The following is a 25,104-nucleotide window of genomic DNA, read 5'->3' on the forward strand; positions in this document are numbered from 1 at the left end:
GAGTCGTGCTGTAAAAATAATCGACTTCATAATGCCACTTCATCACATGACCCTGTTAATTGATTGCTTCAACACCACAATATTTGTTTATTCCTTCCAGCATGTAAACAGTTGCAAGTCTCACTTTTCGGATTTGCCAAATGTTTTGATCTCCATGGTTTCTCCATTACTTCCTGCAAAGGCCACGCCCATCCTGCAGAACAGAAAAACAACTTTATTTGACTTTTAAGTCATTTAAAACTCACATCTTTAAAGAGTAAAGGAATGAATCTCGACCCTACATGTGAAAGTTTACTCAAAAACCAGCAAGAATTTCGTGTGGAATATAGATGGACAGATTGATTTTTGAATTTCTTTACTTCTTTCTCTTTCAACCTTTAATTTTTTTCCCTTGCACTCTACTTTAATTACATTCTTTCTTTCATTCTTTATTTCTAACTCACGCTTCAATCCTCCCACTCTTCTTCTTTCACTACCTCGTTTCTTAATCTTCCATCCTCTCAAACACACCCTCATCTCTTTCTCCTCCTTTGTCTCCCTTTCTCCTTCTCTTTTGCCTAGCTTTCCTTCTCCCTTTTCCCTTTAATTTCCATGTCTTTCTTCCTTTCTCTTGTGTCTTCCTCTTTTCTCCTGATCTCCTTCTCGTGTCTTCCTATCTCTCCTGATCTCCTTCTTTTGTCTGCCTCTCTTTCTCCTGATCTCCATCTCATTTGTCTTTTCCATTTTCCTTCTCTTTTGTCTTTTCCATTTTTCTTCTCTTTAGCCTACCTGTCTTTTTCCTCTCTCTCTCTTTTTCTTTCTCCTTCTTTCTTGCCTAGCTGTCTTTCTCTTTTTCTCCTTCCTTTTTGTCTCTCTTTTTCTTCTTCTCTTTTGCCTACCATTCCTCCCTTTCTCCTTCTTTTCTCTCCCTATTTTTCTTTCCTCATGCACTCTGTTTTGTGCCTATCTTTATCCATCCCCTGCTTTATCCCATCTCTGTCTCTCAGGAAGAAAACTCTTACACATGCTCATGTCACTGTGAATGATTACAATAAAAAGTATTTCAAAATGAACATGATTTCATGTAAATATTTCCTCAGAGTGATGAAGTGCTGTCTCATGGCTATGATGCGTCAATCCTGACACACAGCAGCACAGAGACATGAGGGTCTATTTTTACCTCTTTGTAGCTTCCACGAGGGCTTTTTCGTCAGGAGACGAGGCGTAGTACTCCATCTGAGATGTGAATCCGTTGGCGTGGGAAAAAGGATCAGACACGCCGTCTGGCTGATCGTAACTGATCTGAACAGTGTGGCACAGAGACACGGCTTTCAGGAACAGCTCCTCTTCCCTGCTCTGAAACACACACACACACACACACACACACACACACACACACACACACACACACACACACACACACACACACACACACACACACACGTTTCCACCCAAATGTCCACAATAATACATTCAAAAAGTCATACAAGTATAAATTATATAAGACATGCCAGCTAATGACTCTTTCTTTCTTTCTTTCTTTCTTTCTTTCTTTCTTTCTATCACTTCTTTCCTTCCTGAGGTTCTATCCATCCATCCATCCATCCATCCATCCATCCATCTATCTATCTATCTATCTATCTATCTATCTATCTATCTATCTATCTATCTATCTATCTATCTATCTATCTATCTATCTATCCATCCATCCATCTATCCATCCATCCATCCATAAATCTCCATCCATCTCATCTCATTTCATTCTTTCCTTTCTAATGTTTCATTCAGCATTTCTCTTATTCCCAATTCTTCTTTCTTTCATAATTTCTTCATTTTTTTCCAGATTTTTCCCTATCTTTCTTTTGATCTTTCTCTCTATTGTCCTTTCTATTTTCTCACTCACTTCCTTTCTTCTTTTATTTCTTTGTGTTTTCTTTGAATTTGTGTTTGAAAATAGTTTTTTTTATTTCGTATAACTGTCTCCACAGAAAAATATTTATCCTTTCACACCATGTTCTTCCTGTATTTTTATTGTATGTGAGTCTCACCAGGAAGAAGCCGGTGTCTGGGACGTCCTCGGTCATTCCTTCAGGGACCAATTTGCTGTTGATCTCTTGGTATTTGACACCGTTGATGGAGCATTCACGGAACTGCATCTCGTTTTCCGTCAAAGTTCCCGTCTTGTCGGTAAAAACGTACTCCACCTACGACACACCAACGAATAAAACACAACTTTATTTCATAATTTCAACAAACTCATGAGGAGATATCACAAACACACACAAACACACCTGCCCCAGCTCCTCGTTGAGGTCGGAGGTGTTGACCTGGGCTCTCTGGTCACTCTCCTCATGGTAGAGGTCGAGGTCCCAGCCAATAAAGAAGGAACCCAGAAACTTCTGCATCTCCACGGTAACATACAGCGAAATGGGGATGATGAAGTTGTACAGAACGAGGAAAGCCAAGAAATCGGAGATGAACTTTAAAATCTATCAGGGGAAAAAAATCACCATGTATCACCACATGAACAATGTAACCATAGCAACGCTCTTAGAATATTGGCTAACTAACTAGTCTAGCTACATCATTTATTGATTTATCTATTGATTATTTAAAATTTTAAAATTAAATGTTTGAATAAAAGTTCTGAAAATTCTGTTAGATATATTTTTCTCTCTTTTTTAATCTATTTATATTTTCACTTTAAAATAATTTCTTTATAATTTATAAAATTAGTGTTATTTAAATGTATTCCTAAATATTTCTTTATTTTCTACTTCAGCTGCATCTCCTTTCTCTCCTTAGGGTCCATTTAATAACACTCGCACGAGCTGTCGTTTAGCTCCGACTTCAGAATATAAATCTCTGCGTATTTGTTTGCTTATTTTTCCATCTTTACCCCCACGACTTCACCTAAAAAAAAAAAAAAGAAAAAAGGAGAAGAAAAAAATTGCGATCTTGCCTTGCTGCTGTTGCGTTCCGTCTCTGTTTTCTCGTTGTAGAATGGCTCGTCCCATTTCTTTTCCGCTTGCCAGGCGTACTTTAAAATGGTGCTGAGGACAGCCTCGAAAAGCAGGATAGCCAGATAGATGATGAGAAACGTGTTCATCGACCTGAGAAGGATTTACACAACAGGTATGGAGCTGTGGTGAATTAATATGGAGATGAGCAATACAAAAGAACTATTTCCATTTTGAGTAAATAGAGGAGTGACAATAAAAGAGAGGGGGAAAAAAAAGAGCGAGAGAGAGAACTTCATACTTCTCAACTGCTGAGCGTTTCTGGGACTTGCACTTGTAATTCAGAGCCATCTTGGACTCCATGCCTGTGTACACAGCCACACCTGTGAAGAAAAATCAAATGAGAATATTTGCACAAATACACCTAATTCATTGACACTTGTAACACACCCAAAAAAAAGTCAAACCACTAACAACTGTGTGCACTTATGCAGAAAAGGAAATGTCATATATTTACCATAGATCTCTTTGGTGTTTTTCAGTCGTGCTCCACGGAGCAGGAGGTTTTCTGGTCCTAAAGGTCTAAAACACAGCAGGTAACTCTGATATGAGCTATTAGATATTAGATATCGTCCTCAGTGCGATAATGACCTCATTATAAACCACAATAAACAAAGGCAACGACATACAAACTCACCTGACAATCTCTTCCCCATGCTGTGTTATTGTGATTCTCCCAACAAACCTGTATAACAACCAGACACAGATTAAAAATGCCCAGGACCAGAAAACAGCAACAAACAAAACTAATCATCTCATTATATCTACAGAAATACAACTTAATTTTCTTCTATAATAATAACTCATTCAAATGTCTAACTAATTTGACATTTAACAAAACATAACATCAAAATTATTTCACATATTTCTTTATGCCTTTATTTGAAAATTGTAAAGAAATAATCTTGTCATTTATTCATTTTTTATTGCCAACTATTAACTATTTAAATTTTAAAAAATGTAATTCTTTTAAAATAAATGTTTTGCACCAAAATCATTATCTTTTATTCAAACCATTCATTCATGTATTATTATTATTATTTAATTTATTTGTCTAGTTATCCATTTTTGTATCTTTTAATTTTAAATTTTTTTAATAAAATGTTACATAAAAAATTGAAACGGCTTATGGCCAAGGGTACTACAATTTTTTGTTTGTTTCATTTAAATAACCTTAACCCTAACCCTTATTTTATCTAGATAAACACTAAATTTTACATCTACATTTTATTGCATTTGATTTATTGTCCACTTATGAGTAGTATTTAACTCTTAATATAGAGGAGAGAGGAAGGGGGGGGAATAATCCTGTTCTAAATAACATTTTAGTAATCGTTACAGTTGTCACTGTTATTATGCCTGTGCAATAATGGCTAGAATAATAACCACAGTAAATTTGTAGTAATTAATTTTTTTTTTTTAAACACTATTGTTATATATAACATTTTCTTCTTCTTCTATATTATTATTTGTAGTTATGTGCACATCAAAAAGAAACAGAAGCAAGCTTTTTTTTTTTCTTATTCAGGTTGTATTTCATCCTCCTAAATTCCTATAAATGTACAAACGTACAGCATTATTTACAAAAATATACAAAGAAGACTAAAGTGGACAATTACTGAACTATAATGTCACTTTCTGCCACGGGTCTGTCTAGTTGTTGTGTTTTAGTGGTTGTATTAGTCTTTGTCTTGAAATATCACACCAATGTGCAATATGCTTCTTAAGCCTAGTATATACTACACAGTATGTACTGTCTTCTGTGCTTGGTCATTTAGTAAGTGTTATGTGTAATTATGTTTGTATTAGTCTGTCTTGTTTCGGTCCATTGCTGTGCACTGATGGTTTACTCTAAACTGTAAACAAATTCTTTGTATGCTCAGGCATGCTTGGCCAATAGAGCTGATTCAATACTATTCATACCTTCTATTTTTATAATTCTGAGAAGCATTTACTGGATATAATTGAATATTGTGAAACATGCTCATACAAACATTAATGCATACTGACAGGCAGTCAGTCTTAAAGTCAGTCTTAAAGGTAAGGCTTGAGTGTGATTCGAGTACCTGTATAAATCAGGCTCAGGCTGCTGGCACTCCACCACAGCCTGCAGAGCTTCAAGCCGGGACACGGATTGAGACGTAGCCGTCTCCGGTACTGCATAATGAGTCTAAACACAGAGGGGGCAATGAGCTGAGCAGCAGAAACGACTTTAAAGGCTCATTAGCATAAGAAGAGCATAGCAGATGGATAGCTGGAGGTTTGACAGCAATGCTCCACACTGGCTCACGGATTACTCTCTGTTTAACACTTACCTACATGCAGACAACTCGATATTCGGCAGCTGTGCACAATTTGTTGATTTACTCCACTCATCATACCTGATCGTGGAGTGATCCTGATATCAAATGTCATGAACCAGTAAGACTTTTATGATTTCTACTCATCATACTAAGATACTTGTTATCTATCAGCGTGATACAGAAATCAGCCTGCACACAAATAAGCTTGAAAAACAAACATTCAGAGAGGTTTTTTTTTTTTATTAGTATGATTTGTTTATTCTCCAGCGCCACTGCCATATGTGCAGCTGTCCTATGTTTTCAGAGCCATCATGCACACGTCTGGTGGTAAAAAGAAAATGTAACTAACAGATATGTATGGCCATTTTTATGACGAGTGTGTTGCATTAAAGGGGATGCCAATATCAGCATATTGTCAAATTGTGTGTTTTAAGACCAAATAGTTTTTTTATGCTGGACAGGACAATTGGGCTGAAAGTGCCCCAATTTATTGTATTTAGTCAAGTGTATATATGACACAGTACACATATGAGACAACGTTTAGTACATGAACCTGTCCTGTCTTACAAACTGTTAAAATGTTAAACACCGTGTCAAACGTCACACAATCACAGACCTTCAGATTTGTTTCTCCATCTAAACTGGCCGTTGTGATGTGACATGTCCCCTCTGCTCGTTCTGAAGACAGCAGCACCAGATCAGCTGGAAACGTCTCATCTTTTGCTACTCTTACTATGTCTCCGACCTGAAGATGGAGAGAAAAAGGCGATCAGAAAAGACGTTACAGCTATTAATATTGCACAATTTTAAATAAAAATTGATCACTGCTGCAGGTACAATCGACTTTCTTTTGTATATTTTTTTTTTTATTTCGTGCCCAAAGTGCTACAAGGATCTAATTATTCTCAAGAGGTTGGGCTATCACAAATCCACATCACTGATTGGTTATTCATACTATGTCACATAACATGCAACGCAAAACGGCATGCACATACTGAAGGAAATGAAACAGGATTTAGAAATGTAACTTACTCGTATATTCTTGGATCGAGTCTGCACCAGACTGCCACTGCGCACCACAAATACGGGGGCGCCGTTTACTTCATTATCGGCTTTGTGTCTCAGCCAGTCCTCATAGCCCTGCAGCGTGTGTGTGTGCGTGTGAGGGACAGAAGACAACACTATTCCTCAAATAATATCAAAAAAATCTGTGAATTATTAAACCTAGATAATATTACACAGTCACTAAGAAAAAAAAATAATAATAATAATAAAATAAAATAAAGGCATTTGTCTCTGAGTGTCCGTCTCAGTGAAGAACATGTGGTCAGCATCAGTAAAAAAGGGAGTGGCATTTGTGCATGTCAGTGTTAATGTTGAAAGTGTGACCTATGTTTGCATCAGTCTCTGTAAAGTTGGTGTGGCTTTTTAGGGTGAGTAAGAAAGACACAGTCTGTGTGTTTCACTCACAGTGAAGGAGGTATGATCACTCTATATGAAGGCAGTATGACCATGTAAGTCACTCTATATGAAGGCGGTATGACCATGTAAGTCACTCTATATGAAGGAGGTATGATCTTCATGTATGTCACTATATAAAGGAGGTATGATCATGTAAGTCACTCTATATGAAGGAGGTATGATCATGTAAGTCACTCTATATGAAGGAGGTATGATCATGTAAGTCACTCTATATGAAGGAGGTATGATCATGTAAGTCACTCTATATGAAGGAGGTATGATCTTCATGTATGTCACTATATGAAGGAGGTACGACCATGTAAATCACTCTATATGAAAGAGGTATAATCTTTATGTATGTCACTATATGAAGGATCGGTTTTCTCCTTTTGAGAGAAATTCTTGAAGCTGGACAATAAACACTAAAGAATCCATAGCGCTAGATGCACAAAGCGAGTAGCCACAGTGACACTGCGCTAACTCCAGTTTCTTTTTTTATACACCTGCTATTGTAGTGTGTTTGTATATTAAGTTTAATAACAATAATAAATGCACTCAAAGTGAGAGGCGAAGACAAAACACTACTTGATACTTTCCCGAGGGAACTTGGATTTTGAATATGTTCCGCACGTAAAAAGCCATGTACCGAACAAATTCGGTACGAATACATGTATGATGTATGATGTATATACACAGAAAACTCACCTGTTTAATGGCAGTTACTGTAATGACAAAAAATAAGGGAAGTCCACTTGTCACAGGGGAAGTTGGTGTGTCTATCATTAACTGCAGAAAGAAGTATAGGGTCATACGAGCCACCGCTACTGAATTGCAACATCCATTAGCATGAACTCAATCGGCAAATATAATAATAATAATAATAATAATATCCAGTTGTAAACAGCTTTCAGCAGATACTAAATACTTTTATAGTACGCCAAACACAGATTACTATATAATTATAACTATTAACTAATAAACAGGGCTGTGATGTACACATGAGAGTTACTCATACACAGCCTGAGCCAGTGCTTTATTCTTCTTATACCACAGCAAGCTGCAAACAATTAGACTTTTTTTTATATAAACAAACTTTTTTTTCGTTTAAACTGCACCAGCAAAAAAATGGAGATGAAATCGGATGCAATTTGTCTTCTAACGAAAACGAATGTGTATTATGAGTCTGTTTAAAATGAAATTCTTCTACAGCAATTGTGATTTTGCTCCCATTTCAGTCATAGTTCAGTGAGGACTTGGAAATCTGACTCTCATGACCTTTACTCTAAGATGGCAGATTTGATAGAGCGTAAGTCAGCTCAAGGGCACTGGCATGATCAAATAAAGGCTGCAAAATTATATTCCTGCAAAAGGGAATCAGATAACAAAATTACACCGGTTTTAAAAACAAATAGAATTAAACCTATAGATTCAGATCAAACTGTTAAATGAAGTAGAATGCCGAGCAGAGGAACCCGTGATCCGCAACAGGGAGCTGTGACAATTAAAGGCATTCAGGAGCCGTTTCTCATACACCTGCTAAATTCCACACGGATGTGTTAAAGCACTTCACACACAGTTGCACACAGTCTCACACACAGACACGTCATGATGAACCCTGAGAAAGGCTGGGACTCACCTGGACGAGGAAGATGATGAGAAAATAAAAATTGGCTATCCTTCTGAACTGTTCAAACAGATTTTTGGGAATGAAATTCCATATGGTGTACTGCGGAGAAAACAATAAAGCTGTGTGAGTGATTTTCCACCCAATAAGGCAGGGAAAGTAGAAAGAGTAATTAAAACAGTTCTTTTCTATATTTAGAACGAGACACAATGACATGAGCGGGGTTTGTTAGAGGGAAAAATAGGTGGGTGATGTGTCAAAAAATGTATATCACTATAATTCAAGTTACATATTACAATATATAGGTTTTATTGCAGTTTTTCTAACAACATTGGTCATGAAATACAAAGATTTTTGCCCTGCAATTATAAAATCTACGCCCTTCATGGTGACAAGGAGACTAAATTAAATTATTATTATACAAAGTATTATTATACTTTGTATAATTCAAGTTTTAAAAGCACATTAATAATGTGAAATTAACTTTAAAAAAATTTTGTAGTTACATTTTCATTTATGACATTAGGCAGATGTCTTTATCCAGAACGACTTAAATTTATCTCATGCATACGACTAAGCAGCTATGGGGTTAAAGGGCATTGCTCAGGATCCAGGAGTGGCAGCTTGCTCTAGCTAGGATTTGACATGGTTTCTGCAGGCTTCACTTTCTAAGGTCTTTTTAAGACCATGATGAATGAAATTTAAGACGGCATCAGAAACACACAAATAAGTGGTTAGCAGCTCGCCTTAAACAAGCACTAAATTCATTTATTTCAAGCCAAATATCGCTAAAAGTGCACTTCCCCATAGCTGAAAAATAAGAGAGATTTTGGCTAATAACAGAAAGCTGATTGGCTGTTGCATGGTTGGCTCATTATTAGTCATAATACAGCAAATTATATTTGGACTTTCTTTCGCAAGACATAAAACTAAAACATTAAAAAAGTGCTGCCAGAGCATTTTAATGAGCAGTGGTAGCGTTACATGGACATCGGAAAACTAAGACCCGTTTAACATGATCTGAGACTTTAAGGTTTGAAATTATTTCCTTTTTTTTTTTTTTTACTTTTTAAAACCCTGTGAAAACCCTGATTTGAACTCAACCTTCGGATCCGAAATCCAATGCCGTAACCACTAAGCCATCACTCCCAATCATCATATTGTATTGTCAAACTGACCAGCACTACGTTCCCTGATTAAGTAAATACTGAAACTTAATGTCCAAATTTTGTGAAATATGTCTAAGGAAAAAATAGTTGCATGAGCTTTAATATTTTACTCTTTTATTTCACTCTATACTGCCACTTGAACGAAGTTGAAATCCCAAACACTTTTTGAAACACTCGCAGTGATCACTGATGATTAAAGAAACAAAAATTGTAAATGCAGCCATTGTAGTTTACATAACCTACATCTTTACATTGTTTTCACTGCACAAAGGGAAAAAACTGTGTACAAAAAAAACCTATTTTCATGTTCTCTTTTACATATACACTCACCAGTAAAACCTGTACACCTGCACAATTATGCAGTTTGGTACTCAGTCAATCATGTGTCAGCGGAACAACACATGAAATCAAGCAGATTCAGGCCAAACATAAGAAATTAGTCAGAAGTGTGATCCCTGCGACTGTGGCCTGGTTGTTGATGATATATAGACTGGTTACAGAGAATGCTGCTCTCCGTGGAATTTTACACACAACTCTCTCTAGAGAGAACACAGGCCCACCCAAATGCATAACAGCTGCCAGTTCTTGGCTCAAAGGAGTGGAACCCAATGTGGTCTTCACTTGATGTAGCCAATCTACCGCAGTGTTCTATGTTTTGTGCAGGCTGAGATTTTTTTTGCTCACCAAAATGGTAAAGAGTGATTTTCCGTTGATCCGAGGTGTTTTAGCTTGAAGATACACAAGATGACTGTTACAGCCCAGGATATCAGTAGGCTCTGAAATACTCAAAGTCTATCTGGTACCTAATATCCTTGCCAGAATCAAAGTCACAGAGTCATCAAGGGCACAGAAAGTCATCTTCTTGATGTTAAGATTACCTGAAGCGCTTTGGCCCGTTTTGCATTGTGCTGCTGCCACATGATTGGCTGATAATAATGTGCATTAATGAGCATGTGTTCCTAATAAAGTGGAGTGTGAGTGTGTCACAATATCAGAACTGTAAATTATAAAAGTGAAGAAAAAAAAAAACTGCTTAAACACTCATTCACTCAATAGTGATGTGATTATTAAAGCAGAGCAATGCATTTAATTGAAGACCCCACACTGTGAATAAGGCTAAACACTTTTGGGCAACGTGAACAAAACCCCATTTATGAAACATAAAAGATACGTTTTTTTTCCATCATGCTGCAGAAGTGGTTATGTAATCCGGGGACTGTCTCGGCCCAGACTTACCTTAGAGGAGATGATTCTGTTATCCGCAAACCTCTGTGGAATGTAATGTCCATGCTGAGGGAAGCGGTTTGCAATGTAAACCGTTCTGGTGTCGCTCTGATGCGGCGGGTCGAAACCCTGCAAGAAAGAGACACAAATAGTTCAGAATGCGATCTCTCTCTCTTCTGGTTAGTTCAAACAAATCTTTTCTTCCTCCCTAATGGCCTTTTTTTTTTTGGGGAGTATTTTACATTTATCAACCTATATACCGTAATTTCCAGACTATAAAGCGCACCCATATATAAGCCGCACCCACTGAATTTGACAAAGATTTTTATTTTAAACATAAATAAGCCACACCTGTCTATAAGCCACAGGTGTCTACATTGAAACTAATGAACTTTACACAGGCTTTAACGAAAGACAGTTTCTGTTACACGGTGTAACTGGTGAAATATGTTGTGGCTCCTTTAAGAGCAGAGCGGCATTTTGGGAATAGCCTGCCGCCGCATTTTTCCGCTATTACTGCATGTGTGCAAGACCAAGGAATATGTCCTTATTATTTTCTGATGCTCATTTCTAAGTTTCTTTGACTAACCCGTAACGCTGTTGCCAAGAAAAATAAAAAAGCACGAGTTTTGGAAACCTGTCTGTGCTTATATGATTTCTTTTACAACTGGAGTTAGTGAGCTCTCCCTTCACCCAGACTCAACACGTTACAACGGCTTGTATCTAAACACTAGCCGACCATGAAAGTCATTGTTTACTGTCTTCCTCCTTCCTTTCACAACAATTTCACTTGGGAGTTTATCTTTTGGCATCGTCGTGCGTTTAAAAAAAAAAAGTTTTTTCTCCCGATGCCTTGCAGCTCAGAACACAGGTGAGGTGCGTTTTTTCATTTCCGTTCAGAAACTTCATTGGTCTAATGTTATGGGGCTCAGTTTTTTGGCTTGAAGTTTGTGAAACCGGGAAAAACCCAGGAAAAATTCATAAATAAGCCGCTTCGTTGTTTAAGCCGAGGGGTTCAAAACATGGGAAAAAGTAGCGGCTTATAGTCCAAAAAATACGGTATGTACTATCTCTCTCTATATGACTGACTTGTTTAGTCCAGGTTGAAAGGAATGAACAGTCGGAAAGAGGAAAGAGCTTTGATCATTATATCAACACACTTATCCTAATAGATAAACCTTTGATATTAACAGCTAATTAATAGGGAGTTGTACAGGCAGTGGACATGAAACCTGTGTCACGGCTAATTGAAAACAAAATAAACAAGTTCATGGTTGTGATGTCAGAGAATCAGGTTTTACTTCAGCAGAGACAAAGTCAGACGGTGCCATGGAAGTGTCCAAAATCACAGCAAATGCACAGCCCTTTTATACTCTTTCTTACAGCCCAGATAAAACCTCTCTCTTTTATCTGTCAACGGTTACCTCGTCTGCCACCGTTATCTTCAAACTTTTCTGTACTTTTCATTTTAAATCACATAATAGTGGCAATTCCTATCCATCTTCTTGCACCTGGTAAACAGATTAATGCTAATAGACTAATGCTTTTACACGTTTGCACACATTACTGAAGATATACTAATAATCATCACTGGCTTTGGAAATAATTATTACAAAATATAAAAAAAAAATACCATACAATAAAAATATACCAAACATGCATCATGTGTCAAAAAAAAAAAAAATCAATTTTTATATTTTATTATATAAAATAAAACATTTTTAACATTTGCAGAAGGGGTCAGTGCTTAAAGATAAAAAGCTGAAATAATTTCATTGATCATTTCTGGTTTTTTTGATAACATTAAATTCAAGAAAGAGAAAAATAAAAAGACCGGCTGGTGTGGGGGGGACGGCTGTTTATAGCCTCTATAATGAAACATCACACCAGACCACTGTGCATCATTTTGCTTTAAAAGCAAAGTGTTGCACATTATATATATTATCAATTACTGCAGATTTTAGCTCATAGATAGAGACCCAATAAAAAAAATGAAACCCACTATAAAAGGTAGCAGGAATTCTGAGAAAGGTAATGTCTGGGGCAAAGAAATGAGATTGGATTGTTTTTTGAGTTCTAATCCTTGTAGAATGACAGGTCTTCAGGAGCAGAAATGACAGCGCATTACTTCGACTCGTAAAATAAAAATGGCCTTGAGGATGAAACATGCCCGAGTGCTGGCCTGAAAAGTGCATTATTAATTCAGATGCAGAGCAGCCCGAACAATTCATTACGGAAAGGTCTCGTTTGAAGCACTGCAGACTTAAATCACTTAGTGCTGAATTCCACTGCTGGCTTTTTATTTACAGTCCCTGAAGAAGGGATGCGGTATGTCATACACGACGCACGGCAGGCAGAAATAATGTTCCTGAAGGAGATTAAATCCCACGCAAACACGAGCCATGTTTTTTGAAAGGACGTGACCTCTTTTCTACACGAGTAACTGAATTACGGTGCAGTTTAGATTTCACTCTAACTTAACTACTGCACATTTGTCTGGATAATTAAATCCAAGGACGGATGCTAATTGAATCACTGCCCGATCGATATGACTGCACGAACCATTTTCATGAAGCAGAATGAACGGGCGAAACCTTTTTGCTTTGCTTTTAGCTCTCTTTTTCCAGGATGATAAAAAAGAACAAACGAGCAAGGAACAAAAGGTCAGGGTGAAAATTTTGAATCCAAAAGCGGCACTAAAATGGTAACCGTGACTCATCTGTTGGGTTACTACATTGAAAACCATGCTTCAGATGTGGGACACTGAGCCACCACTTCAGCAACATCTGAACTAAGGTAATCCCATTCAGTGCAAATGACATGTGACATGATAATCAACCTGCATGATTCTTCTGACCAACCATATGGTTGTCTAATGTTTCTTCAGTTCCCCTTTCACAACCTTTCCTACATGAAGGAAAACCTCGGGAAAGTGTACGTGCCTTTGTGCCTCTGGAAAGCTAGCTAGTTAGCTAGCTAGCTTGTTATATATGTAACAAGCTAGCTAGCTAACTAGACTAGTTTTGCAAAGTACATAACGATTCAATGCTTTTTTTCTCCATATTAAATTTTTTTAAAATATCAATGACATTTTAAGGACATTTGGCTTTCAAAAAACATCTTCATAAGAAGACAGATACTTTTGAAGAATTCATACTAAATTTTCTGCAATTGTTTCCAACATGTGCTGTCTGTGAACGGTACTGTGGTATTTGAAAAATTTACATTTTCAAGCTATAACTCAAGGTAAAAGTGGTCACAGTGCTTCATTGTTTCATAAACAAACAAATAGCAGATATTTTCCTGACTGAGTGGGAGCTTGCTTTCATCCTAATTGACTGGCTGATATCTATTATGACATGATAAAAATAGCACCCTGTGAGCTTTTCTTATCGTTACATAATAGTGATTAGAAAGGTTTGCTCTAACATTATGAATCAGTCTGAACAAAATGATAAAAACATTTCATATGTGAATATGTAAAATCTTTATGTGGGAAGGGGAGGGGAGGGTGTCCATAGCATTCTTCTTATTATTAATATTTCACAATGTTTTTACCTCAGTAAATCATCTTAATGTGCAGATTTCTGTTTAATATTGTAAACAGTGCGTAATATTTTTTAAATAATTTCACCCTCCTTGTTGCTTATACTCTACTGTGTGTCGGTGAATTTTCCTGTGGAATTTATAAAGTACTCACTCCATCCATCCATCCATCCATCCATCGACTTCAACCGTTTTGGAAAGTTTTTATGTTAAAATTAGGGCTGAAACGATTCCGTGAGTAACTCGATTACAAAAAATCTGTTTAGTCCTTTTAACAACACACGGAGCATTGTGTTTCCGGTGGACCATTACTACTGATGCACTACCCTCTAAACTCGGGAGTGCTTTGGACAGGTAACACAGAAGACGCTACAAAATTAATAAAAAAAAAGAGAAAACAGCGAAGAGCGAGGAGAAGATTGTTATGGAAGCCCGTTTCCGGCACATACATTTTTTTCTGTCCCCTAATTCCTAATTCATTTCTTGCAATTCGAACTTAATTTTTGGCCAATCGGGCAGAGTCACCTCTATAGTGCCAGAAAACTTTACACATTGAAAATAAAATGAGAATGAGGATGCACCAGAAATGTTGGATGTTTATGAGATATAAGGTCAGAATTGCGAGGGGAAAAAAAGGTCGGAATTAGAAAAACTTTTTGAATTGTGGAGGAAACGAGCTTCCATAGGATTCAGGCCAAAGAAAACGACAGAAACCTTTCGAAGTTTGCGATCATTTCAAACCAAAACAAAGAAAACACTGTGTTGACTGTTAATCCGATTAGTCAATTAATCGTTGGAATAATCGTTAGAATACTCAATTACTAAAAGAATCGACCGCTGTAGCCCTAGTTAAAATTTTACAATTATTTACAATTAAATATTTGCTTCTTTCTGGCTCTTGTTTTTGTTTTCTATAATGTTTCTAATGCCTGTTCGGCAAAAGCTTTCCCTTTCCAATATTTATGGCAGTGAAATGAGCACACGTTACATCGGCTGTTTCTGTTCTTTGGAAATTAGTGAGTGAGGAAGCCACGTCATCCAACCTGTGTGACAACCCACACTTTCAACAGCTGCCCTAGCTGGCTTTTGTTACTGCGCAAAAGTACACACACACACACACACACACACACACACACACACACACACACACACACACACACACACACACACACACACACACACACACACACACACACTAGGTGCAATCAAAATCTGAGCCAGTTAGACATCTCTCTGCCTTTCACAAAAACAATGCACACAGGAAATGAAATCGTTTCACTTGCATTACAATTTTTGAATAGTTGCAAAGAAGATTTACTGACACAGTACAGTCATTATGCCATTTATTACAGACTCCACCCTCCTCAAAAAGGTTTCCTTGAAATGGTATCCAAGTTATTGTGCAACGTCGTTTACTTTGTTTGTCTGTTCATTATATAGATATATATGTATGAACAGACAAACCAGGAGATTTTACTTTAAAGTAAATCTCGGTGTGAGTAAACTCGTTTTACATTCATTTTGCATGCAACGTCTTCATTTACATTTAAGAAAAACGAGCAAAAAGGAAATACCCAGTCTGTTTGAGTTTTTAAAGGTGCTCAGAAAGAAAGTAAATGATTACTACTAATATCAATATCTCTATTATAACTACCACAATTAAAACATCCTGTAATATATGTGCTTGTTTTAATGGTTTCATAGTAACTACTCAAAAAAGGGCGCATTAATTTGTGTGTGAGGGCATGTTTAAAACATTTATTGAGGAGTAAAATAAGTAGCAGCTCATTGATTAAAGCTCTGGGTTACTGAACAGAAGGTCTGGGGCTCTGTGCTCCAGGGGGGGTTTTGCTGGGATATGCAAATGCGCTGCAATGTACATGTGACAAGTATAAAGCACCTTTATTATATTAATTATAACACTTTCTGACATCTTCGGGACCGAAGTTTACACTCTGTGTTTTCTCAAGGCCTAACTTCCTAAAAGAAAAGAGCGGCTAGTGAGGGAACGAGTGTTGATAGCTGCAATAATGCAAGCAAGAACTGGAAAAAAAAGTAAAGTAGTAAGTATCTCCACCTAAAACGTGTCGTTTCTACATGGTACAAGTCAGATTGCGCTGGGCGGAAACCTTTTGTAATCACGCAGTAAGGTGATTGCACTGCTATTTACAAAGGAAACTTTAGGATCTCTTAAGATTTCTACTACAGAGATCTTGCATGTTTTAAGAAATAGTGTCCTGTGGTGGTTAAAACAAGCCTTCAATGGTGTAATGTTCTTATACAATGGCACACTTTATAGTTTGCATATAGATAAAATAGTATACTCCATAGTTTGCCTATAGACATAAACATTACACACTTAGTTACTTTTCTACTTACTACTACTGCCTACTGACTATTTTATCCTCTTCACCCGCAACATGAGTTTACTTGTTATTTCCCAACAGGTTACGTAAAGTGTCAGAGCAACATATGAGAACCGTTTTGTGTTCCCAGGAATATATTTACTCGTGAAGTAACAAGTGAAACAACTAATGCAATAATGGAATCTATGCTGGGGAGATACAATGATCACTAAGCATCCATCAAACTGAACTCGTACTGATAAATCATTTCAAATTACTTTCGTCTTTCTCTTCATAATAAAACAGAAGATGCTCCATAAATAAATGAATAAATGATATGAATCTTATATTCTTCAATTTTACGACACAATGGAAGCCCCTTCGTAGCTGTTAATATGTAGATCAACAGCGAGAATGCTGGACATGCAGACATAATGATTTTGCAGAAGTATCAATGCTGTAGTGTTTTCTGTCCATTATCACTCTCGAAAAATTCCACCATCCAGTGTGTTTTTGTGACCACGCCTGTTCCCCGACTGGACGATCGAAGTGTTATTGCGATTTATTTTCATTGTAAATTGCAGCTGGGATGTATAACGTTTGCATGCCAAATCAACACTCATTCCTTCAAGGCTCCACTGTGAGATTATAGTTTTTTTTTTTACTTTTGAATCAGGGTACTCATATGACCATTATACCACATGACTTTAGCAATCACCGAGTGTGGAAACAACAATCTGACAGAAACATTTCTTGCACTCTGACTTTCAGCACAGTTGTACGAAACACTGTTATATATCATTCTTTTATTTCAGGACCTTTAAATCTGTTGTAAAACATGTTTAAAAAAAATTAAGACAACCTTTGTATACATCACACTGAAACCACTACAGATCTCCTGCAAACCTGAAAGGGTGTGTAAAATTACATTCAGCGTCAATACGAATCTTTAAAACGAAGCATTGAAGTGAAATGAAACAGACAGCAATAAATCAATACATTAATGAGACATGGGAGCACAATTAATTATATCAAATTAATGGAGCTTGTTTCCCAATGAGCTCATGTCTCTGAGAATAATGCTCCAGGCATGAAAAACTTACAAAAACACAATGCAGAGTTTCTAAAACACTAAGCCTTCCAATTCCTTTTAAGCGCATTAGACGCCGTTGCCCCCATCAGATTAAATAAAGGTTAGAGAAAAAACACCTGCACTATGGTATAATAGTCATACTCATAAGCCCGTAATATGGAGAGAAGACGAAGAAAACACTGAATTGGAGGTTTGTAGAATTGCATAAAAGACCAACCAAAACAATCCGAGGTTCCTTTTTAGTACAATGGCCAAATTAACAACAAATCAGATAATTGAAAAAAAATATTCATCACAGTTTAATAGTAAGGACTTTATGAATTTCTTCACTGAAAAAATTGAAAGTATTAGAAACACTACTGCGGTGGTCCAACCTCTGACAGTATCTCGTGATCCAGTCTCACCTTAAGCTTCACAATTACAATTACACTGCTTTACATGTATAGTTACAGGAAGAGCTGTATGATCTTATCACCAAAACCAAATCAACATGTCTGTTAAATCCCATTCCAGCTAAACTATTGAAAGAAGTGTTACATGCAGCTGGTGAGCCTCTTTTCAATATTATTAACTCCTCGCTATCTTTAGGTCACGTCCCTAAGCCCCTAAAGTTGGCAGTTATTAATCCCCTCATTAAGAAACCTAATTTGGATCCAAACGAACTATTAAATTACAGACCCATTTCAAACCTTCCATTATTTCTAAGATTATAGAAAAGATTGTGTCTGTCCTGTTATGCTTCTTCTTACAAGAAACAATATCTTTGAACAGTTTCAGTCAGGTTTAGGCCCAATCATAGCACAGAAACTGCTCTAGCTAAAATCACAAACAAAGTGTTTATAGCTTTAGACCAAGGCTACATCTCTCTGTTAGTTTTACTAGATCTTAGTGCTGCATTCGACACTATAGATCATGACTTTCTGCTGGATCGCTTGCAGAATTGCATCGGCATTCAGGGACAGGCTGGTTTAAATCCTACCTGTCTGATCGTTACTATTTTGTAGATTTAAATGGAGAACTATCCAGGTTAAGGCAAGTAAATTAAGGGGTGCCACAAGGTTCAGTCCTAGGGCCCCTGCTTTTTACAATATACATGCTTCCCTTGGAAAATATTATTAGAAGGCATGGGATTAGCTTTCATTTTTATGTCAATGATACCCAAATATATATCTCATTAAAACCAGACGAAACATCTAAATTGGCTCGATTAACAGAGTGTGTTAAAGAATAAAAGCCTGAATGACGCATAACTTTCCATTATTAAATTCTGATAAGACAGAGATTTTGCTCATTGGCATAAAAAACAATGCACAGAAGCTCCAGCAATTCAACTTGCATTTAGAAGCAAGTACTGTAAATACTAGCTCAACAGTAAAATAACAGTTATTTTAGACAGCAACTTACTTGACTCATATCACTCACATTACAAAAACAGCCTTCTTCCACCTTAGAAATATTGCTAAGCTAAGACACATGTCTATATCTGATGCAGAGAAGCCCGTCCATGTATTCATGACCTCCAGACTGGACTATTGTAATGCATTACTAGGTGGATGTCCTGCTTCATTAATAAACAAGCTACAATTAGTCCAGAATGCAGCAGCCAGAGTTCACACAAGGTCGAGAAAATATGACCATAAAACTCTAATCTTATCATCCCTACACTGCTTACACACAATCGACTACAAACTACTGCTACTTACTTACAAAGCCCTTAATGGTTAAGTTCCCATGTATCTATCCAGTCTTCTAACATGCTACAATCCATCACGCTCTTTGAGATTTCAAAACTCCTGACTTCTAGTAGTTCCTAGAATAGTAAAGTTCACTAAAGGTGGTTGAACTCTCAAATTTAGCTCCTAAACTTTGGAATAGTCACATAACACACATCACATATCATAACCTTGTGCTCCTGTACATCTAATCAAACATAATCCACTTGTGCTTGTTAATATTATGAACAGCAGCTATGCTAATTCCTCTTCACTGCTTCTCTTTCTCTACCCATCTCGAGGCATCCTGAGGTTGCACCAGCTGCAGTCGTGTTCCACCTCATGAAGATTATGGACCTTCAAAGAAGTAGATGACAACCCAGCAAACATCCCGAACCATCTAGAGACCTACCAGCACCATTTGGATCCCAATTCATGAAGGCTCTGGCATGAAGGAGTTGGTGTTGGATCTATGATGATCTCAAATATTGAACTATTTTGAGTTGCTCTTGATATCACCCAAATGAGGATGGGTTCCCTTTTTGAGTCTGGTTCCTCTCAAGGTTTCTTCCTTATAACATCTAGGAGTTTTTCCTTGCCATAGTTGCCCCAGGCTGCTCATCAGAGATAAATACACATCATTTACCTTGATTCTTAAATTCAGTAAAACTGCTTGAGACAATGTTTGATACCATGCGATTCTATTGATTGGAGTTTTTTCATTTTCAATGTGTAAACATTTCTGGCACTAGAGAAATGGTGATGCTTGATAGGCGAAAAAAAAGTAAGAATTGTGAGAAAAACACGTCGGAATTGCAAGAAATAAAGTCAGAATTGTGAGAAAGAATAAAACATCATAATTCAAAATTTGACAAAAAAAGTCATAATTAGACAACCTTATTTTTTTTATGTGGCAAAAAATGGCTTCCATATGAATCTTCTCTTTGCTCCTCAATGTTTTTTTCCCTGTTCCTCCATTTTAACTGTCCAGAGCGCTCCAGAGTTTAGCGGGTGGTGCGTCAGTAATAATGGTCCGGAAACACAATGCTCCGTGTGTAGTTAAATGGACTAAACAAATGATTTGCCTCGATGATTTTTTTGTATTCCAATTACTTAAGTTACTTGAGGAATCGTTTCAGCCCTAATTTATTGCGGTTTTATGGATAAGTACTCTCCATTCATTATGTCGTTTCCTCTGCAAAGAACTTTAATCTTTTAGTGTCAAAATTGCAAAGCAAAAGTGGCACCAACAAATCCTAAAGACTGCTGCCTTATTTAACACAGTGATACTGGCATTATTATGAATTTGTATGAAGTAAAGTTGAATCAGATTTTTCCCCATGTATAACTATAATGTTATAATTTTCGGGATATTACTTAAAACATGTTTATACTTTTCTAAATCGCACAATAGTAATTGCATCAAAGACTAAACAATTTTACCCAAATCTTATTGAACTAGACTAACAATAAGCAGTGACATTAAGTAACACTGCATATTGGTAAACATTTGCCTTTATTAACTAATAATTAACTAATGCTACTGGAAATACGATGTGAAAGAATCTAACAACCACATGGCAAATCTTCTGCATCTTCTACAACTGACCGGCTCATGGAGGCCACACCTCCTTCACTCCAATTGGCAGGCACATTAGGGCCATGCCTCCTTTCCTACTACTGACAGGAGCACAAAGGTCACATCTTCTATTCTGACACCTTCGATCCGACAAGTATACAGAAGCCATTACTTTTTCCACTAGATCTGACAGGCAAACGACGGCCACACCTCTCACTGGGACTGACAGACACACACAGAGACAGCACCTCCCTCAATAGGACTGACAGGCAAACACAGAGGCTATGCCTTTTTCCTGTGGTTAACAGACACACACTGTGGACATGAGTCCTTTATTGAGGCTGACAATCACCCAGGCCACAAGTTCTTTACACAGAAGCCACGCTTACACGGCCCGTGCTTTCTCCACACAGACTGACAAACAGGTCAGGCCTACATTTATATTAACAGGGACCACACCCGAGACACAGTGACACACAAGCCATGCCTCGTTCACACACACTGACAGGTATTTTCCCCTGAGATTGGTTCTTCCTTTGTAATGCTGACATCCTGCATAACCTGTGGACCTGATGGAGGCAACACACGCACACACCTGGAACATCAACAAACTGACACCAGAAAACCTGTCAGGTGAGTCAGTCTTTACCTGCAGGCTCAACAAAAGCTCATTAAATAGCTGCAAAGTCAAGTGACAATAAATTTGCTTCTAACCAATGGGAAAACACGCTGACCTCAGCAGTGTGCGCACACTACAACACGAAGGAAGCATGGAATCATTCTAGTTATTCTGAAATACATGCAATAAGAGAAAATAAACACAGACCAGAGAATAGAAACTGTTTTAAAAAAAACAAAAAAACAAAAAAAAAAACAAAAACCAAACAAAAGGCTAAAAGCTGAAATATAATAAAACCATGTTGTGATTTTATTCACATGTACACATCGCAAACATGGTAAACAAGCACAAGTCTCTGTGAATGAGTCAGAAACGACAGCATTTCAGAACAAATGCATTTATACCAGTCTGTTATTTGAAGCTGCATTGCTATCAGAGCTGCTTCAATACCAACATTCCAGTCTCACTGAAACACTTTCTGTTTCTGTTCATGTTCAGGATTCCATCCAGGAAGCTCAGTTTCACGCTTGACTTGTGACAGAAAAGACGAAAAGAATGAAAGTTGTTCATCTCGAAGAAAAAGAAGTCTTAATAAGATATGAGAAATCAAACGCTTAGAGTTTAATAAGCCACAAAATAGCAGGGCATAACATTACGCTTGCGTTTTTGCTTTTAAAAGGCACACGAAGGGAAAAAATTACCCACGAGAATTATCTTTATCATCTAAGATTAATCTGTCAGTATTTGATTTCACAGACACCGCAAACAGAGCAATTTTTCATATTGTAGATCGTTATCTCGGATGTAAATAATGTCTCCGCAGCCCACCTGTACAACTTCGGATCAGCTATTGTCAATTCTGCATCAATTGTTATGTACTTCCTGATATCACGATTCTTCATTTCGTGATGCATCATGATACACACGCTTTTACACACTCCAGTCTCAAAACAACACTGAGTTCTCAAGAGATCTCAAGAAACATCAAGTGAGCGACAGTTTGTTGTGGAATAAATAATATGCCTTATTAATCAGAGACGTCAAGAAAAAAATGATCAGATTGGTTATTGGGCTTTCAGAAAGGATATGGCATATAATCATTCTTTTCAATTAGGTTGAACAGAAAAGCATCCCATCATGCAGAAAACATACAAAAAAATCACCAGGTTCCATTCCTTGCCACCAAAAACAATTAGACTTTAAATCTCCAGTTTTGTTAAGCCTGCACTTAAGATTATTGATCTTCCCAGAACTTGGTGTAGTCTTCTAATGTTGTAACCCATGCACCCCAAGGTTTCATGTCCTGTCCTTTCTGAGATACTTGCCTGCTAAGCACAGAGGTAAAGACTGACTATATTGTTACTATAGATTTCCAATCAGCTCAAACCAGTCTGATCATTATCCCCTGGTCACGCTCATCAACAAGGTATCTTATCTAAAAGACTCTTCACTCTGAAAGGACCAGCACCAGCCCAAACTCTAGGGACTATTGTTTTAAAATTCCCAGAAGATCAGCAGTTTCTGAAATAATCAAACAAGCACATCTGGCACCAACAACCATTCAAGAACATTTTCTCCCATTTTGTCAACACTTTTGGCCTGTAGATCCATGACATTATTGCATTGTGCTGCTGGCTATTGTGTTCTGTTGTGTTTCGATTGGGTAATTGGAGAATTGCATAAATGAGCAGGGTATATAATAAACACCGACCAGGAATAACAGCAACACCAGTGAGTGAATAACACTGATTATCTCTTCATCATGGCACCTGTTAGTGAGTGTGATATATTAGGAAGCAAGTGAACATTTTGTCCTGAAAGTTGATGTGTTAGAAGCAGGAAAAATGGGCAAGAGTAAACCAAATTGTGATGTCTAGACAACTGGGTCAGAGCATCTCCAAAACTGCAGCTCTTGTAGGATGTTCCCAGTCTGCAGTGGTCAGTGTCTATCAAAAGTGGTCCAAGAAAGGAACAGTGGTAAACTGGTGACAGGGTCATGGATGGCTGAGTTTCACTGATGCACATGGGAAGGGAAGGCTGGTCCGTGTGGTCCGATCCAACAGTTCACTCTGTAGCTCAAATTGCTGAAGAAGTTAATGCTCGAAGTCTCGTGTGACAGTTTTGGCAGCAAAGGAGGGACCAACATAATATTAGGCAGGTAAACTTATTTCTGATCGGTGTGTATATACATATAAATATATATATATATATATATATATATATATATATATATATATATATATATATATATATATATATATTGACCTATAAATACTTTAACATCAGACCATCTGCCTTAAGAAAGCTTTTCTTATTATATGATTTATTATATATTTTGTTCATTTGTGTCAGTCCATTCCCTTTGTATTTAGTAGCCAAAAGGCTGTTAAATGTGATCCCATTGTAGTTATATCAGGAAGTTAACTCATGTCACCCAAACAGTCTGACTAAAGAATCTGCTTGGATGAGTAGTGAAACTTTTCGATCTAACCAAATAGAAGTCCAGTTGACATGACTCCACTTCCAGATATCAGCACCTGGATGACTGAGAATCTTCACAGACACGTTAAAGTTACGCATAATGTCAAGTTAGATGCTTGAACCAAATTATCACATACATCACAGCAGCTATAAACAGTTGTTCCCCCGAGCAGAATCTAAATATTCTCTTTCTTTAAGTCAAGAGAAAAAATATATACTATATCCTTGATCAACACAATTCAGAATAAAGTTTTATGATCATATGTCATCATATTGCACAGTCCTTACTACAAATCTACTTTGAGCCTCAAAGCTAAATAAGATGAAACAATTCTGAACACAAATAAATGAACGTGATAGAACATAAGAACTGCAGTAGATAAGATCGGATCGGATCAAACTGAAGTTGTGGTAAGCCACGGCTCTTTTGCATTTCCAGTTTTTGTCTCGTGCAAACCGATTGCAAACTATTCCTCCTCCGTTTCTCACAGACTTTCATCGGCACATAAACGGTCCTATTTAATAAATTACATTGAAATACTAATCTACATTTTAATCATAGCCTGTACTCATCCTACCGAATATACCGGATTATTCTTCGAACGAGGCCATTAAATTGTTCTTGCAATAATATTTTGAGTGCTAAAAACATTTTGTTTTGTTTTTTAAATCTTAGGAAATGGGGGGGGGAATTAGTATTCGTTTAATTTACATAAAATTGCTATAACATTGTGCAGGTGTGACGTCACTAGATGCCTTTCTGTTACCTTAATCAGGTGAACAGAGCCTGAACATATTTATTATAATTTATCATTTAGATTTATGCTTTTTTTCATGTTGTGTTTGACTTTGTATGAATTTACTGTACCAACGATATTAAAAAATATTATTTATTTCATAAAACTACCTACTCAGGCGTGACGTCATTGGGTAAGTTAGTGCCCTGTTG

The 25,104-nt window shown here is 37.0% G+C and overlaps 1 protein-coding gene across 6 annotated transcripts in view; it reads right to left on the reverse strand.

Annotated features, from left to right (window-relative positions):
• Positions 1 to 25,104, reverse strand: part of atp11b (ATPase phospholipid transporting 11B (putative)) — a 63,855-nt gene that overhangs the window by 38,136 nt on the left and 615 nt on the right. For all 6 annotated transcript variants that reach the window (XR_006926999.1, XR_006927000.1, XM_046858206.1 and 3 more), the window contains exons 2-15: positions 10,793 to 10,909; positions 8,400 to 8,489; positions 7,469 to 7,549; positions 6,335 to 6,442; positions 5,919 to 6,047; positions 5,066 to 5,169; positions 3,637 to 3,684; positions 3,457 to 3,521; positions 3,241 to 3,322; positions 2,942 to 3,092; positions 2,271 to 2,468; positions 2,028 to 2,183; positions 1,160 to 1,335; positions 125 to 193 (exon numbers count right to left, since the gene is read on the reverse strand). Coding sequence is in view for 4 of the 6 variants with exons in the window: in XM_046858206.1 (XP_046714162.1) it covers positions 125 to 193; positions 1,160 to 1,335; positions 2,028 to 2,183; positions 2,271 to 2,468; positions 2,942 to 3,092; positions 3,241 to 3,322; positions 3,457 to 3,521; positions 3,637 to 3,684; positions 5,066 to 5,169; positions 5,919 to 6,047; positions 6,335 to 6,442; positions 7,469 to 7,549; positions 8,400 to 8,489; positions 10,793 to 10,909 (1,574 nt within the window). In the remaining 2 variants the exon portion in view is untranslated. The remainder of the gene's footprint in view (positions 1 to 124; positions 194 to 1,159; positions 1,336 to 2,027; positions 2,184 to 2,270; positions 2,469 to 2,941; positions 3,093 to 3,240; positions 3,323 to 3,456; positions 3,522 to 3,636; positions 3,685 to 5,065; positions 5,170 to 5,918; positions 6,048 to 6,334; positions 6,443 to 7,468; positions 7,550 to 8,399; positions 8,490 to 10,792; positions 10,910 to 25,104) is intronic.

This window comes from Silurus meridionalis, chromosome 9, assembly GCF_014805685.1.
Source record: "Silurus meridionalis isolate SWU-2019-XX chromosome 9, ASM1480568v1, whole genome shotgun sequence".
Classification (NCBI taxonomy): domain Eukaryota; kingdom Metazoa; phylum Chordata; class Actinopteri; order Siluriformes; family Siluridae; genus Silurus; species Silurus meridionalis.